At 57.7% G+C, this 17,350-nt stretch overlaps 1 protein-coding gene across 4 annotated transcripts in view; it reads left to right on the top strand.

The window, feature by feature from the left end:
- ARID3A (AT-rich interaction domain 3A) overlaps window positions 1-17,350 on the top strand; it is a 34,311-nt gene that overhangs the window by 15,264 nt on the left and 1,697 nt on the right. For all 4 annotated transcript variants that reach the window (XM_047777790.1, XM_047777793.1, XM_047777792.1 and 1 more), the window contains exons 4-8: window positions 9,023-9,095; window positions 12,222-12,405; window positions 12,719-12,966; window positions 16,198-16,479; window positions 17,104-17,202. In XM_047777790.1, coding sequence (XP_047633746.1) covers window positions 9,023-9,095; window positions 12,222-12,405; window positions 12,719-12,966; window positions 16,198-16,479; window positions 17,104-17,202 — 886 coding nt within the window. The remainder of the gene's footprint in view (window positions 1-9,022; window positions 9,096-12,221; window positions 12,406-12,718; window positions 12,967-16,197; window positions 16,480-17,103; window positions 17,203-17,350) is intronic.

Here is a 17,350-nt window from a genome sequence, read left to right as displayed (position 1 = left end):
CCTCTGGGGCCGCTTCCTCTTGACTCCTGGGCAGGAGGCGGGATGCAGCCCCCTTTCTTACTTTGTTGTCTGTGCATTGCCCCATGACAGTGGGGACCCGGTCAGCACAGCCAGGGAGGGGCCACAATCTGCCCCAATCCTGCTGCACTTCCGTTCAGAGAAGCAGCGACCGGGACCTGAGTCCCCAGCCAGGTAGATGGTTCTGAACAGCTGAACCAGTAGGAAAGTCCCTCCCGGCGTTTTCAGGGCTGCCCATGGCTCTACTATAGGGAAACAGAGCTGCTCCTTTTCAGAAGAGACCCCACAGCGGGATTTTTAATTCCCGTGTGCCAAGCCCTAGGGTGCAGGGCTTGGACCTCTAGGCAACTCTGAGCCAGCAGCTGTGTGGTAGCAGGACTATGGTATTCCAGTTGGGTGGGGGGGGGGGGCACGACCCCTTTGTGAAATGCCCCAAGAGCTGCATGGAGTATCTAGTTCATAACTGCAGTGGGGACCCCGGGGGGGAAGTTTCCAGATTTTTGGCTGTCTGACCCCAAAGCATTTGCCTGGTGCCCCTGAGTGCGCCCTGCAAGGCTCTGAGGAAGCCCAGAGGCAGCAGGGGGCTCAGTCCTGGGCTCTAGTCCAGCTCTGCAGCCTTCTCTCAGCACCTCTGTTTCCCTGTCTGTGAAATGGGCTCCTATGCCAATGGCCATCTGCTCAGAGCCAGGCCTGTGGGTGGGGGGCTCCCAGGTGGACTGGAGGCCGCCCACCCAGATTTGCATGCCATTTGCATGCCAGCAACTGCCTTCCTAGAAGTTTCTCTCTGTTGCTCCCCATCCTGGGTACATCCACGAGGCCAGCCCTGCTGGTGTCCTCAACTGTGACATGTGGCTTCCCCCCCCACAGCCCTCCCATCCTCCTGGAGCCAAACTCTCCTCTCTGCACAATCTGCTTCCATGATTCCCTCGCCTCCCACCTGGATGCACCAGGTGCAGCCCCACCCACTTCACAGATGAGAAGACTGAGGCTCCAGGGGGCCCTGCCCTGTCAAATGAAAGGCTGACCCAGAGAGCAGGGCACTTCCCCGGAACCTCACGATCCGGAAATCCAGAAAGAAGCACCTTTAATTGTCCGCTTCGTGGTCAGGCTCTGTGACTTGTTTCTGGAACTGTATTAATATCTGTGTCGTGGGTGGGGGTGCCATGTATTTTCGGAGAGGGGACACATGCCGATTGGTGGGGGGAGTGGGGGGGCGGTGGCCAAATGGGCAGATGTTTCTGCCCTGCCCAGAATCACTTCCCCAATTTCCTGCAGGCCCAGCGGGGGGCCCCTGCAGGCCTGGAGTGCTGACGGGAAATGAAAGGGCTGTGTGGCCCTGTGCCTGGTGGGGGTGGGCCCCAAGGGTCAGGTGCACTGGGAGGGCAGTTTGTGGGAGGGGCCTGAGGTTGCCCAGCGGACATCAATTAAGCCCCTACTGTGTGCAGTAGCAAGCCTGCCCTTCCCCAACCCTGCAGCAGATGTACCTGGCTCCAGTCCCCTCTCCCAACCTCCTGGTGCCTGTGTGTGTCTTCTGCTGTCCCCCTTACTGGCCCCGGGCTCCCAAGGGGCGTCTGTGTGTCTCTTGGGCATGTTAGGTCCCCAGCTTCCAGCAGAGGCCTTAACATACAGAAGGTGCTCAATCATGGCTACAGAATGGTGGACCTGGACAAAACCCCGAGGGCTGACTCAGCTCTCAGACTTGGCGTCCACCTCTGATCTGTGGTGAGGGCGGGAGCCCCTGTTGCCTGCCACACTCCCTCACCCCCAGAGCTCAGGCCTTCCTTACTCATCACCTGATCACGTCACTCCACCCCCCCCACCCTCCAAGGTAGGTAAACTGAGGCCCAGAGCACAGACAGGAGGGTTCTAGATTCTGGGTCCTTCCCACAGCCCCACCATGGACCTGACTTCATCCACACATCCATCTGTCCATCCCTACCTGGGGTCTCTGGGTGGGACCCCGCCCTACCCATTTCCCCTCCCCGCCTGCGCCTCCCTGCATGGCAGTGTGGGCGGATCTGTGAATGGGGGCAGTGGGGTGGCCCCCAGGGAGGCCCTCAGCCCACCTGGGCAACGGCTGCTGATGCTGAGTCATCCCGGGCTCAGGCCCCAGGCCCAGATAATGAGGGGAGGGGCTTTATCAGCCAGAGGCCACGGGGAGTGGGGTGCCATCTCGGTTGAGCGAGGAGTGTGCCCTCTTCCTCCTTGCTTTCCATAGTGGGTGGCTGCTGTATACCGGGTCCAGCCACTGTTCCCGATTCTGCCCTGGGGACTCATCCGAGTGGGAAGAAGAGAAAGAAACCAGCCCCAGAATACGTGCAGAATCACCTGAGCTGTGACACGCTGGGGCTGAGATGCAGAGAGGTTTGTTGGGGCCACTGCCCTGGCTTGGGGGTTAGAGCAGGAGCCAAAGAGGCTAAGGGTGGAGGGGGGGTGTGGGTGGGGGACTGTGGTGCAGAGGCTCCAGGCAGGACTGGGTTGGGAGCAGGAAGACCAGCCCTGGAGAGAGACAAGGTGCAGGTGCCCTTGGGGGCCAGTACCCTCCCTCCCCTGGCGGGCAGGAGGTCTGGGTCTCCTGATAGCACCAGGGAGCCAAGGGCAGCTTAGAGGAGAGGAGACACAGTCTGACACTGAGGTAAAGCTTAGAAGCTCCCCACACCTTCCACCCTGGGAGGATGTGAGGGGGAAGTGTCCTCGTTCTCCTTGGCGTCCTGCAGGGGAACATGGGGGATAAAAACTGCAGCCTTCTCTGCTCTTTTACTGCAGTTTCAGTTTGCTCACAGGAGTCACAGTGAATCCATTCTTATCCAAAACCCAAAGCATATAGAAATAGGTGCGATCACACAGTATGTTCTTACCAGCATGATTCATAATAATAGCCAAAAAGTGGAAATACGCAAATGCCCATCAATGGTGAATGAACAAACACACATGTTCCTCCACACATGGGAGCATCACTCAGTCATAAAAAAGAGAGAAGCAGCACCAGATACTCGCTACCATGTGGACGGACCTGGAGACCACAATGCTCAGTGAGAGAAGCAGACACAGAAGGACACACAGTGGGTGATTCCATGGATGGGAAACGTCCAGAACAGACACATCCACAGACACAGAGAGTGGATTCCTGGTTGTCAGGGGCTGGGGAGGGGGTAAGGTGACTTCTGATGGAGATGGGGCTTCTTTTGGGGAGATGGAATGTTCTGGAAATTGAGGTTCTGGAACTAGACGACTATGTTAATGCACTAAAGGCTACTGAGTTGTTCGCTTTAAAATGGTGAATTCAGACAAAAAAAAAAAAAGGAGTTCCCGTTGTGGCGCAGTGGTTAACGAATCCGACTAGGAACCATGAGGTTGTGGGTTCGGTCCCTGCCCTTGCTCACTGGGTTAACAATCCGGCGTTGCCGTGAGCTGTGGTGTAGGTCGCAGACGCGGCTCGGATCCCGAGTTGCTGTGGCTCTGGCGTAGGCCAGTGGCTACAGCTCTGATTCGACCCCTAGCCTGGGAACCTCCATATGCCGGGGGAGCGGCCCAAAGAAATAGCAAAAAAAGACAAAAAAAAAAAGAAAAAAGAAAAAAGGAGTTCCCGTTGTGGCGCAGTGGTTAACGAATCCGACTAGGAACCATGAGGTTTCGGGTTCGGTCCCTGCCCTTGCTCAGTGGGTTAATGATCCAGTGTTGTTGTGAGCTGTGGTGTAGGTTGCAGACATGGCTCGGATCCAGCGTTGCTGTGGCTCTGGCATAGGCCGGTGGCTGCAACTCCGATTTGACCCCTAGCCTGGGAACCTCCATATGCCGTGGGAGCGGCCCAAGAAATAGCAAAAAAAAGGTGAATTCCATGTTACATGACTTTGATCTTCGTAAATATATTTTTTTAAAGATTTGGGGCAAAGCAGGAGCGATTAAGACCCTAAGGCCTTGCCTGCAGTCTCCCCCACTCTCCAGCTCCCCTGTTTATCATCTTTTCCCAGAACCCCTCTGATGGTAAGGGCTCCTGGATGGCCTGTGTTCTCGCTGTTCCACTGCGGGCAGCGGGGGCGGGAAAGGCCGTGAGGAAAGATGTCAGTGTGCGGCTCCCGTCAGCCAAATGGGACAAAAGTGCAAAAACGGGCCTTGTTAAACCTGTTCCTGAGCCTCCCCTGGCTACATCCGTGTCTGCCTGCCGAGGAGAAGACCGTCCTTCTCTGGGGCAGGGGGCTCGCCCATCCCCGGAACCCAGTTTCTCCTGATTTTGGTCCCTGTCATGGCTGCCCAGTGGCCTCCATCCGAAGTGGGGCCCCGTGGACTTTGGAGCTGCCTGGGTGGCGGGAGGGGGCTGAGCCGACACTGTTAAAGGGGCAAAGGTCCTCCTGGGGGCCCAGGGCCTGGCGGTTACTTTACAGCCAGGGCCCCTCGGCCTTGGCCCGATGCCACCCTGGGCCCCGCACTGTCCGCCAGGGCTGGGGACACAGCGCCACTGCCCAGGAAGGTTCTCTCTGTGTGGAGCCCTAGCGGCGCCCCTCCCCGCTGCAGGCCCTCCCCCCAGTTTGCTGGGGGCTGAGGGCCTCCTCTTCCACGCTGGCAGGTGGGCTCCTGAGGGATCTGCTGTCCTTCCTTGTAGGGCAGCTGCGGGGGGCGGGTCCCCCCACAACAGGGGGTGATCTCTGCCTGGTCAGCAGCACAACCCACTGACCTGCCGCCACGAGAGCCTCTCACAGCCTCTCACAGGGTTCGCCACAAACAAGAATTTCCTGTTTGCCCCTCGGCACTTGGGGGAGGGGGAGGGGGAGGTTATCTCACTTTTTCCTCCCGGCCCCTCCCCCACCCACCACCTGAGTCCCAGCCTGCCTGCTTTATCTGCTTCCTCCTGCAGACCTGCCCCTCGCCCTCCTTGGCGGGGTAGGGGGGAGTAGGGGGGTATGGGAGGGGTGTCCCTCAGAGGGTCCCCCCTCCCTCCCCCCAGGCCTCTTCCCCACCCCCACCCACCCCCACCCCAGCACTGGGCCCAGAGCCAGGCAGGTGTCTGGCCTTTTGGCCTTTCTTGCTCATCATCTGCTGACCGTGGTCAAGTGTCTGCTGAGAAATGCACATGTGGCATGAGGCTGGGTTGTGTCTTAGCTGCGTGGGAAACTGAGGCAGGGGAAGGGGTCAGGAAGGGGAGGGGGAGCCCCAGGGAGACTGGAAAACTGCATTCCAGGGGAAGGAGCAGTGGCTGGAAAGCCCTGAGGTGAGGCCCTGCCAGTGTGGCCCAGAAAGCAGGACCAGGCCCAAGGCCCTCAAGCAGAGGGAGGTGAGGGCAGGGAGGTGACAGGCCAGCAGTGACTGCAGGGGAAGTGAGATCCTTCGTGGGGGTGCTGGGGAGCCATGGGAGACTGTGGAGCAGGGGAGGGTCTCCTTCAGACCACCTGGGAAGGCCGCTCTGGCTGCTTGGCTCTGTCTGGTCTGTGCTTCAAGTTTTCCGTCTGTGAAGTGGGTGGAGTGGGGGTGGGGAGGACCGACACGTGGGCGGATAAGTAGCTGGACACGGTCTCTGGGCAGGGGCCCCAACTGGCAGGTAGAAATCAGGAGGGGAGGCCCCCAGCCCAGGCTTGTCCACACTCACCTCCCTGAGGCTTGGGCAGGAGGTGAAGCCAGTGGGGCAGGCGCCAGGTGCCCTCAGACCGTTGCCTGCCTGCTGCTGAGACTCAGCTGGCCCAGAGCGTGGGTCATATACGACACATCTCAGAGCTGGGGGGGAATACAGGGGTCCCATCTCCACGTTGCCCTAAGAAATCTAGGTCCACCTAAGGAGCATATATTAAGTAACTGCTGCGTGTCTAATTCTAGACACTGGAAACAAAGCAGACAAGATCCTGAACGCCTCTACCAGGGCAGAGAGGCAGGAGACCAGACCAGTGTGTAAATCTACACGGCCCCGTGGAGCAGGGGACAGTGTGTAAATCTATGCGTCTCTGTGGTGCTGGGGACAGTCTGTAAATCCACGCAGCTCGGTGGTGCACAGGAGAGCTGCCTACTGCGGAGGAACCTGCTGCAGGTGACAACACAGTGCCTGCTAGGCCCATGGGGAGCCCTGGGGCACAGCCAGGACAGGATGCATTCCAGGTGAGGAGCTGCCAGGTCAAAGCCTGGCCGCAGGACCACTGCCCCTGGCGGGTTTGAGAAGCAGCAAGAGGCCGGTGAGAGGTCAACTGGGAGCGGAGCCTGAGGGTCTTGGGGACCTTGTGGCTGAGAGAGTTGAGATGTCTTCAGAACAAAAAGGTGCAGGAGCCTGACCTGGTGACCAGAGTACCTGGTAGCCCCAGGAAAATCAGGCCTTGGTGGGGGGTGGGGGCAGAGGGACAGTTTTTATCTCAGGCCTCAGGGCTTTCCTGAGGTTTGGCAGCCTGGGTTTGCAGCTCTGGTCGTCAGGAAAGGGGCAGGCTGTCAGCCCAAGAACCAGGTGGGCCCGAGGCCTGGGCATGGCCCAGCTGCGTGGCTTGAAAGCCTTGTAAGAGCTGGCAGCTGGGCTCAGTGGCTCACAAGGGGAGGGGGGCTGGACCCGGCCCCCAGCTCTCCCATCTCCATCTCCAAGGCCTGGTGGGCAGCTCTAGCCGACAGGGCAGGACCCACCCCGTGCAGAACTTAGGGCCAGAGTAGCCTTTACTGCCCGTCTTTGTCGCCGGCTGCCCACAGCAACAGCCATTAAAGAGGCCTCCTCTGCTGGCAGCTGGGGGCCTGCCCACCCCCTTTATGGCTTCACACAATGCTCCGGCCTCATGGGGGTGGGGGGGTCTGGCCGGATGCCTACCCACCATTTGGCCTGGGGGTTACGGCCACTCCCCCGTAAGCTGGCTCCCTCTGCCTGCTGGCTGTTCTCGGCCCTGAGCCTCAGTTTCTCCACCTGGAGCTTGCGGGTCGTGAATGTTCCAAAAGCTCGGGGTGAAGCTAGGGTGTCGACCCACCGTCCTCAAAAGATAGGGACACTGAGGAAGGAGGGGCCCTGCCGTGTCTCATGGGGGCTGGGCTTGGAGAGGGTTCAGCTTGGGGGGGGGGTTCCCCCTGGCACCGGGGGTTGGGATCTCAAGGGAGATGTCTGGAGGGGTCTGAGCTTCCCAGAGGGTCCTAACAGATGACCGCGAACTGGGCGGCCTAGAACAACAGGACAGGGTTTACTCTCCGTCTGAGGTCAGGGTATGGCAGGGCCGTGCCTCCCCCAGAGGCTCCGGGGTGGGGTGGGGGGAGCCCTCCCCTCTTCAGGCTTCTGGGGGCCCCAGGTGCCCCTTGGCCTGTGGCCGCATCAGCCCAGCCTCTGCCTTGTCTCCCCGTGTCTGTACCCCTCTCCTCCTCATATGAGGACAGCAATCACTGGACTCAGAGCCACCCACTCTGGGGCCTTGTCTTAAAGACACCTACAAAGACCCATTTCCACGTGGTTCCGAGTGGATGGGAATTGGAGGGTAGATCCCTCACGAGCCTGGTTTCTTCTCTGCCCATGTTGCAGCTGAGAAAATCAGGGTTCACGTAATGAGCACTAATGAAGCAACTGCTGTGTGCTCAGTCCCGTTTTCTGCGCTGGGAACAAAACACAAAATCCCCGACATTCCACCAGGCCAGCTGGACAGGAAGCCAGACGAGTGTGTGGATCACACGGCTCTGATGAAGGGGCTGAGGAAGAGTGGGGTGAGGGGCGCACCTGGGGCTGGGGGGCCTTGTGGGCTGGGGCGGTGGAGGGGGCTGGCCGGGGCACGCCCACAGGACGGTCCACCTGCAGGCCCCGCACCCCTCAGGCAGGGGAAATACAGGGCCTCTCTGACCATCATAAATCAGTGTAGGAATGCAGCTGGCCTGCCTGGCTCAGGCAGGGCGGAGACAAAGCCCCGGCCTCGACCACCCAGGTCTGGGCCCCTGGCTCCCCCAGCCGGCGCCCTACAGGCCACATCTTGTCTCCATTACACGGATGGGGAAGCTGAGGCCCAGGGAGGGGCAAGATCACCACCCCGAGGACCCTGCCTCCCCCTGCGCGCTGATGACAGATTATTCCAGCTGGAGCTAATTGGTGGTTTCAAGACCCCCCATAGCCCTGCTCCCTCTGTCCAGGCGGCCACGGGGGCTGGATTCCCTGGAGCTTGATTTTGAAGCTTGCTCTTTGCACGGCCCCTCCTCAGCAAGTATCCCCCCGCAATGTTACCCTCTACTGATCTCTGCCGGCTTCCCCCGCCCGCCAGCACCTGAGAGCTGATGATCAAGGAGGCGGGGACCCCCCTGAGACCCTTGAGCAAGGCCCTCCCTCCTCGATGACTAGTGAACCCAGGCAGGGGGTGCCCAGGTCCTGGCTCGGGTCTCAGGCCTGCCTCTGTGCTTCATCTACAAAATGGAACACATACATGGGACTTGGTGGACTGGGCAGGGGCATCCACCATCCTCATGGTGGCAATTGTTGGGGTGGGATGAATTGCGTCTCTCAAAATGACATATCAAGCCTGAGCTCCAGGTACCTGTGAATGGGACCCCGTCGGGGACTAGTGTCTTTGTAGATGTGATGAGGGATGGAGACGAGGCTGGCTGGCCTGCCAGTGAGTGGGCGTCGTGAGAAGAGAGGGATTTGGACACTGCCGCACAGGGAGGCCACAGCAGGATGGGGCAGAGGCTGGGCTCAGGCAGCTATAAACCCAGGACACCTGGGCCCCAGAAGCTGGAAGGGGCAGGAGAAACCCTCCCCTGGAGGCTCTGGAGGGAGCACAGCCTCACTACACCTGGTTCTCAGTCGTCCTGCCTGCGGAACCATGAGAGATCCGTTTCTGTTGCTCAAGCTGAGTGTGCTGTCAGCTGCTGCGACCGCCCCAGGACAGGTGTCTGCATGTCCTGGTCAGACAGTGGCGGGCAGGCTCACCGTCTGCACAGATGTTTGGACTCTGGTGAGGGGACCAGGGATCTGGGGCTGGGAGCCCTGATGCCTGTCCCTACCAGCAGTCCTCTCGGCTGGCCCTCTGTGCCATGTGGACGTAGCACCCGCATCCACTAACCCACCTCCTCCCTGCCCTCACAGCTCTACGAACTGGACGGGGACCCCAAGAGGAAAGAGTTCCTAGACGACTTGTTCAGTTTCATGCAGAAGCGAGGTGAGGTCTGCCTGTGGGAAGTCATGGGAAATGAGCATGTGGGAGGAGATCCTGCTAGCCACTGCCCGGGGCAGGTGTGTCAGGGTGGCAGTGAATGAGTTCTCCGTGGCTGAAGGCATCCAAGGATGTCTGTGCCAAGGGGGTGATGGGTCAGAAAAGCAGCAGCCAGTCCTGCCATGGGTATCTGACAGAAGAGACATAGGCCAGCCCTGCAGGTCTGATGGGGGAGGCACAGCCCAACACTGAGAGTCCAAAGGAGGAGGCATAGTTGTGAGAATCTAAAGGGGAAGTCCTTGGGTAAGGGGCGTCTCAGATCCCCAACCCGAAGAACTGACAGTCCAGGATCCCGCACAGTGGGGCCAGCCTCTGTTTGGGGAGCAGGGTTGGATTCCCAGGCAGGCAGATGGATGCTGGGACCTCAGTTCCACCATCTGTAAGATGGGCCACAAACACTCTCCTTCGCGTGGCAGTGTGCTGGACAGGCCAAGTGCTGGGGCCACAGTTACTAAGCACCAACAGTGTGCCGGGCCCAAGCCATCTCTGTTCGTCCACCCCCTGGAGTCTAGGGTAAGGCAGATGCCACCTTGAGAATAGCAACCGGGGACAGAGGCCAGGCATGAGGGGACAGTGGGGTTCAACGGAAGCATGCATGGTGAGCCAGGACCAGAGAGGACTGGGGTGGGGTAGGGACCCAGAGGGTCCCCAGGGCCTGCACCTCAGCTTCATGCCACCTGGGGTCAGAGAGACCCAGGTCTGACCTTGCCAGCCAGATGGTGGTGGAGGGGGCTAGCTAGGAGCACCCACTGCAGGGTGGGGCTCATTTCTCTCATACACCCTACCTTGACAGCCCCCAGTAGGGGCTATGAAGAGCAGCCCCACTGTTCAGGAGAGGAAACTGAGGTCTGGAGAGGGGGTGTGGCCTCTGAGCCACAGAGGCAGGAAGGGGAGGGGCTGGGGGGGTGCAGGGTCTCCTGGCTGCAGGGGCCAGCCTGGCGGCTTCTTTGTCCAGGGCCTCTGGCTGCCCCTCCCTGCCAGCAGCTTCTGTAAACACAGGCCCAGCCAGGCTCAGGAAGGAGATGAAAGGGGAGGGGGACATGGCTTCCACGTTAACCCCTCCTGTGCTGGTTCTGGGGTGGGGGCCCCTCTCCTGTTATCGTCCAGTCCAGGCCTAGCCAGGCCTCCTGCCCCCTTGTGTGGTCAGAGAGATCCTACCTCACCCTTTATCTTCCTGTCTACACCTACCCGAGCCCCCCTCCCCCGCCCTGCCCCCACAATGGGGCTCCAAGCTCCTAGGCCTGGAGCCATGTGGGAAGTGTGGTGAGCTGCCCCGGAGTGGAGTGTAGGTGAGGCTGGGCTCCTTGGGGGCCCCAGCCCCTGGCCAGACAGGGCTTCCAACAGTCAGTGTTCAGCCCTGTCTCCCTCACCAAACCAGGTGCTCCTGGAGGGCAGGAAACAACAAACTCCTATGCATCCCTCAAAACCCAGCTCCAAGGTCCTCTCTTCCCCACTGTTCTTTCCTCTGTATTTGGGGTGGGGGGCTGTGGGACTGAGACTCTGGACATCATATCCTGCATCCCATAAGCCCCTTCCTTTTCACTTCATAAGGAAAGTTAATGTTTTCCCCACATCACAAAAGTCTCCAACTGAATCTCAGAATTCTCTAGGGGCTGGAAATAGAGAAGGGGGTCCTGCCTGCACCCCACCCTCCTGCTGTTTCCTTGACAACCTCTCCACCCTTCCTTATCGCCCCCACTGCCTGCCTCCATCAATGCCTCTCTGTGCTCTCCCAGCTCCCTCTCCTTCTATAAACATCCGCCCAGGCCCCGCCTGCTGCAGAGCCAGGGCCCAGGGGCCCAGGAGGACCTTTGGTGTAATCCCTTCTGTTCTTTTTCCCAGGGCAGAGCCTAAACCAGTGTCAGGGTGGCCCATCTCCGGGGCTGGCTGCGCCACTGACACCTGGTGTTACTTTTCTCCCTCCTTTCTGGGCTGGAAGTTGAAGCGGGTGCAGTGGGGGTCTGAGGCCCATCATCCCCGCCCTTCCCCCCAGCTTGTCTTCATTTGCTGGGGATTTTGCAACCTGGGACGGGCCCGGAAGTGGCTGAGGTTGGCAGGAGGTGGTTCTGGGATGTCCGGCTTGGAGGGTAGCAGTGGAACAGGAACTGGGTCTCAGGTACAGGACATGCTCCAGGATAGGGGCAGGGAGCTGACCCCTCTCAAGCTGGATGTTTCTCTAGGGAGTCCCATCCTGGAGCCTCCCTCCGCCCACCTCTGCAGGGGCAGCCCATGTGCCCCTGGAGCTGGGATGTCAGCCTCCACTGTTGTTGACTGAGCTCCTGCTATGTGTCAGGCTGGGCACCCGGGGACCACATGTGAGCAGGACAGCGATGGTGGCCCCAGGCAGTAAAGTGGGAATCTCACTGCCAGGGAGGAAGGTTTAAAGGGGTGTGTCTCCACCCTCGGCCAGGAAGGTGCCCGGTAGGCTGAGCTGAGACCAAAGGGCTCCTGCAGCAGGGGGCTTCTAGGTGAGAGGAGGACAGTATGTGCAGAGGCTTGGAGCATCAGGTGGGCAGAAGAGAAGAGCAGACCTGTCTACAGGGAGGAGCCTCCCTCCCCAGGCTGCCCACCTCCCCACTCGCTAAGCGGCCAAGTGGATTATCCCAGCCCTCCCTCCCCCACCGCACAGCCCCAGGGACCTGGAGGCAGCGGCCTCAGGGAGCACAGCAGAGCTATTGTGGCAGCTGTTGTGCCTGTAGTAGGAATAACAAAGGCTGTGTTTTTCGTCCCCCAGGGTTGGCCCCCCAGTACCCCATTCATCTCCCTCTGTGAGGTCAGCATGAGACCAGGCCACAGGCTGAGAAACTGAGGTGGAGCTCCCTCCTCAGGGCTCTCAAGCGGGGGCCTCACCTGAGTGCCCCTGTCCCCAGGGGACGCTGGGTGATGTCTGAGACAGAGGGGTCATCACCCTGGGGGCTCCTGGTGCCCAGTGGGTGGGGCAGGGATTCTGCTTCACGCCCCGCTGCACCCAGGGGGGCGGGCTCCAGAGAGTGACCCGCCCTGAGTCAGCAGTACTGGGTGGGGGTGGGGGGACCACAGCACCCACCTCAGCGCACTCTTGTCCTCCCACAGGGACACCTGTGAACCGCATCCCCATCATGGCCAAGCAGGTGCTGGATCTGTTCATGCTGTACGTGCTGGTGACAGAGAAGGGTGGCCTGGTGGAGGTCATCAACAAGAAGCTGTGGCGTGAGATCACAAAGGGCCTCAACCTGCCCACGTCCATCACCAGTGCTGCCTTCACCCTGCGCACCCAGTGAGTGCCTGCTGGGGCCACAGGCCACCGCCACAAGCCCAAGGGAGGAGACCTGCGGGGTGGGGGTCATGGGATGTCTTGGTCCCCAGGCTGTGTCAGCTGAGTCTTAGAGGATGAGCAGGGCGGTGGGACAGGCATCGAGACACGGGGAACAGCATAGGCAGAGAGTACGGCTCAGAGGGCACCGGGTGCTTCCCGGGCAGTGACACGTGACGGGGCCTGGGTGGTGGTGCCGCCTCAGGGGGTGCTCTGCTTTTTTGCAAACCCCAGAGGTGGCCCAAGTGCCATTCTGTCCCCTTGCCCCTACCCATAGGTACATGAAGTACCTGTATCCCTATGAGTGCGAGAAGCGCGGCCTCAGCAACCCCAACGAGCTCCAGGCGGCCATCGACAGCAACCGGAGGGAGGGCCGGCGCCAGAGCTTTGGGGGCTCCCTCTTCGCCTACTCGCCAGGCGGGGCCCACAGCATGCTCTCCTCGCCCAAGCTGCCTGTGCCCTCCCTGGGCCTGGCTGCCAGTACCAACGGCAGCTCCATCACTCCTGCCCCCAAGATCAAGAAAGGTGAGGGCCACACGGGGTCTGGGACCTGCATCTGACTCAGCTTCAGCCTGGTGATGTGACCCAAGGGGGGAGTGCCTTTTCCCCCCACTCTGGCTAACCAGGATGATGGACCATAAAGTTGGCATGGAAGAGGGCAACCAACCTGCAAGTGCCATGCCCACAGCAGACACTGCTAATCAATTGCCATTTTTCCATCCCCAGACCCACAGCAGGTAGTCCTCTCTAACCAGTTTGTATCGCCTAAACCTGTGCCCTTCACAGACGTTATGAATCAATAGTTTTCTCCTCCAGTTCTATGGCAAGGCAGACATTGCAAATCAAGTGCAATTTCCCCATCCTATGCCCATGGCAGACATTAGTAAAATTAATCACTGTTTTCTCAGTCTCCATTGAGGCAGACATTATTCCTTGAGACATTATTAGCCTTTCCTGATCCCGTGGCAGACATTGCTGTTTCTTTATAGCATTGGCCCAGCCTTCTGCCTATGGCTGATGCTTTTAATCACTATTGGTATTTCTAGTCCTTTTCACATGACAGATATTACTAGTTGATCACTGTATTCTTTTCACTTTGAGCTTTAGAATTCTTTTTTTCTCTTTTTTTTTTTTTTTTTTTTTTCCTTTTTTGGCCACCCTGTGGCATATTGAGTTCCCAGGCCAGGGATCAGATCCAAGCTGCAGATGTGACCTACACCGCAGCTTCGGCAACACCAAATCCTTTAACCCACTCTGCCAGGCCAGAGATCAAACCTGCTTCCTGGCACTGCAGAGACACCACTGATCCCATTGCACCACAGCAGGAACTCCTAGAATCCTTCTTGACACACAGTCCCAGCAGATACCAACAGTGTATGGCCGATCTATTGAATTGACCCTTTAACCATCACCAGAGCCCATGTGCAGCTCACTGCCCTTTCTTCTTCTTCTTCGTTCTTTTTGTTCTTTTAGGGCCGCACCTGCAGCATATGGAAGTTCCCAGGCTAGGAGTTGAATCAGAGCTGCAGCTACCGCCCTACACCACAGCCACAGCTACTCGGGAACCGAGCCACATCCTCAACCTATGCCACAAGCTATGGTAACACCGGATCCTTAACCCACTGAGCAAGGCCAGGCATCGAACCCTGCATCCTCATGGATACTAGTTGGGTTTGTTACCACTGCACCACCACAGGAACTGCTCACTGCCCTTTCTCAGTCCAGCTTTCCTTAACAAGTCAGGTGGGGAGATTATGCCTTCCTTATAGAATTGTCGCGGAGCCTTCAGGGTGTAAAATGCCCAGCATTCAACAGGCCTGATTCTCCAGCTGCCTGGTAGCGAGCCCCCTACCTCTAGTCCCCATCCATGGCAAACATCACCAGCCAGTCAGTCTCTCCTCCCAAGCCTCTGAATCCTTCCTAACACAGAAGCACCACCAAGCACATGTGGCGGCCCGGCCTCAGGCAGGTGGGTGCGCCTGTCTGAGTTCCCATTTCTCTTTTTTTTTTTTTTTCTTGTTGCCATTTCTTGGGCTGCTCCCACAGCATATGGAGGTTCCCAGGCTAGGGGTCAAATTGGAGCTGTAGCTGCCAGCCTACGCCGGAGCCACAGCAACGCAGGATCCGAGCCACGTCTGCGACCTACACCACAGCTCACAGCAACGCCGCATCGTTAACCCACTGAGCAAGGGCAGGGATCAAACCCGTAACCTCATGGTTCCTAGTCGGATTCGTTAACCACTGTGCCATGACGGGAACTCCTGAATTCCCATTTCTCATCTGCCACACGGGCTGCGTGGCTTGGCTCAGGGATCCAAGGCAATCCTGGCTGCGCCCCGGAAAAGGGTTCTGGTCAGATCTAAGTTGACTGGGGAGTTCCAGGGCACACATCAATGTGATGAGGCATTCGCTGTGTGCAAGGGCCTGTGCTGGAGCTGACAAGACCCAGTGGAGCTCACAAGCAAGCCAGGAGAAGCTGGTTGTGACGGTCTGAGGGGGCTCCTGAGGCGGTGGGCTTTTGGCCGAGTCCAGCAGAGGACCCAAGCAGGGAGGGCTACAGAAACTCTGGGGCAGGGACCCAGAATGGAGAGGCAGTGCCAGGCTACCAGGGGTAGACACAGGCAGATGAGTCGGGAGAAGAAGAGACAACAGGTCACGATGGGACCAGTGGGTGGGAACGTTTCCACCCCAGGAGAAGGGCATGGTTAGGAGCTGGTTTTGGAGTTGGGCTGCATGGGTTCAAACTTCAGCTCAGCCCCTCTTCAGCTCTGTGGCCTCAGGAAAGTTATCCTTCCTCTCTGAGCCTTGGTTTCCTCAGTGGTAAAATGGAAGGAGATAAGGGTATCTAGATAGACATGGGGTTGTTGAGATAGTTACTTTTAAGTGCTTTAGATAAGCCATGTGGTGAGCTTTTCTTGTAGCTAGGTTGTTTTGTTTTGTTTTTTAATTTTTATTGAAGGGAGTTCCCTGGTGGCCTAGTGGGTTAAGGATCCAGCCTTGTCACTGCAGCAGCTGAGGTCACTGCCATGGCACAGGTTCAACCCCTGGCCTGAGAACTTCCACATGCCATGGGCACAGCCTCCCCATTTTTTTGAAATATAGCTGATTTACAGTGTTGTGCTAGTTTCAGGTGTAAAGTGATTGTTATACACACATATAGATAAAGATCTATTTTCTTTTATATATTCTTTTTTTTACATTCTCTTCCCTTATAGGTTATTACAAGATATTGAGTATAATTCCCTTTGCTATACAGTAGGTACTTGTTGACTCTCTGTTTTATACTTGTAGTTATTAGTATTACATGGAATACATGTTGTTGTAGTCTCTATATATAATACTAATGCTAGGAGTTCCTGTCATGGCTCAGTGGTTAACAAATCTGACTAGGAAGCATGAGGTTGCGAATTCGATCCCTGGCCTCGCTTAGTGGATTAAGGATCCGGCCTTGCCATGAGCTGTGGTGTAGATTGCAGATGTGGCTTGGATCTGTTGTCAGTGTGGCTCTGCCGTGGGCCGGCGGCTACAGCTCCGATTAGACCCCTAGCCTGGAAACCTCCACATGCCACTAGTACGGCCCTAGAAAAGACAAAAAACAAAACCAAAAAAAACTATCCCATCCACTTCTCTGAAGAGGGAGTAAGTACCCCATCAGTGGATGTATTCAAGGGTGTATATTTCTGCCTTGGGTGGGAAGCAGACACTGGAACACCTCTGTTCCCTTCTGGCCACCAACCCCTCTTCTCTCCCTTCTAGAGGAGGACTCAGCCATCCCCATCACAGTCCCTGGCCGCCTGCCAGTCTCCCTGGCAGGCCACCCTGTAGTGGCGGCCCAGGCAGCAGCAGCTCAGGCAGCCGTGGCGGCACAGGCAGCTGCCCTGGAACAGCTCCGGGAGAAGCTGGAGTCCGGGGAGCCTCCAGAGAAGAAGATGGCTCTGGTAGCAGAGGAGCAACAGCGGCTCATGCAGCGAGCGCTACAGCAGAACTTTCTGGCCATGACGGCCCAGCTGCCTATGAGCATCCGGATCAACAGCCAAGGTACCACCCCAGCACTCAGACCCTCTGTGCTTCCTGCATGTGGAACAAGAATGAGGGCCTTGGAGCCAACATATGTAAAGAGTGCCTGTAGATCAATAAGAAAGGCAAACAAACCAGTAGAAGAAATGGGCAGCCATGACTAGTAAATTGATAGGAAAAACTGTTCAGCTCTATCTAGTTGGGGTCTGCAAGTTAAAGAGGAGATACCCGTTTTCACCCATTAGAGTTTGATAATATCAAATGTTGGTCAGGATGTGAGGAAATGAGCCCCCTTGGTCCTGCTGCTGGGAGTGCAAATGGGCAACAACTCGACAATATTTGAAAATGGAAAATGCTAGACTTCCCTGGTGGCTCAGCAGGTTAAGGGTCTGGTATTATCCCTGCTGTGGCTTGGGTCACTGCTGTGGCATGATCCTTGGCCTGGGAACTTCTGCATGTCTCAGGCACAGGCCAAAAAAAAAAAAAAAAAAAATTCTTAAGTATTTCTTGAGTACCTGAGTACCTTCTGTATGCACTGCAGACAGATCCAGTCCATAGCTCTCTGAAGTTTCTTGTCTGTGGGGGTGACCCACCTGTATCAGGTGGGTTTGTGATTACAAAGGGTGGTTTTTCTTCTTCCCTCAGCCTCTGAAAGCCGCCAGGACTCAGCTGCAAACCTGACCAGCACCAATGGCAGCAACAGTATTAGCATGTCAGTAGAGATTAACGGAATCATGTACACAGGTAGGACCACCCAGCCCCCACGCCCACCTTGACCATGTCTCCGAAGTCCTGGTTGCCCCCAGTGTGGCCTGCTTGAGCCCAGACCTCCTCCCTTCAGAGACCCAAGTGAAATAGACTATGTTGAATACTTAGGACAGTGCTCAGCACA

This window comes from Phacochoerus africanus, chromosome 4 (assembly GCF_016906955.1).
Source record: "Phacochoerus africanus isolate WHEZ1 chromosome 4, ROS_Pafr_v1, whole genome shotgun sequence".
NCBI lineage: Eukaryota > Metazoa > Chordata > Mammalia > Artiodactyla > Suidae > Phacochoerus > Phacochoerus africanus.
Note: the sequence above shows the minus strand (reverse complement) of the source record. Positions and strands in the feature narration are given on the sequence as shown.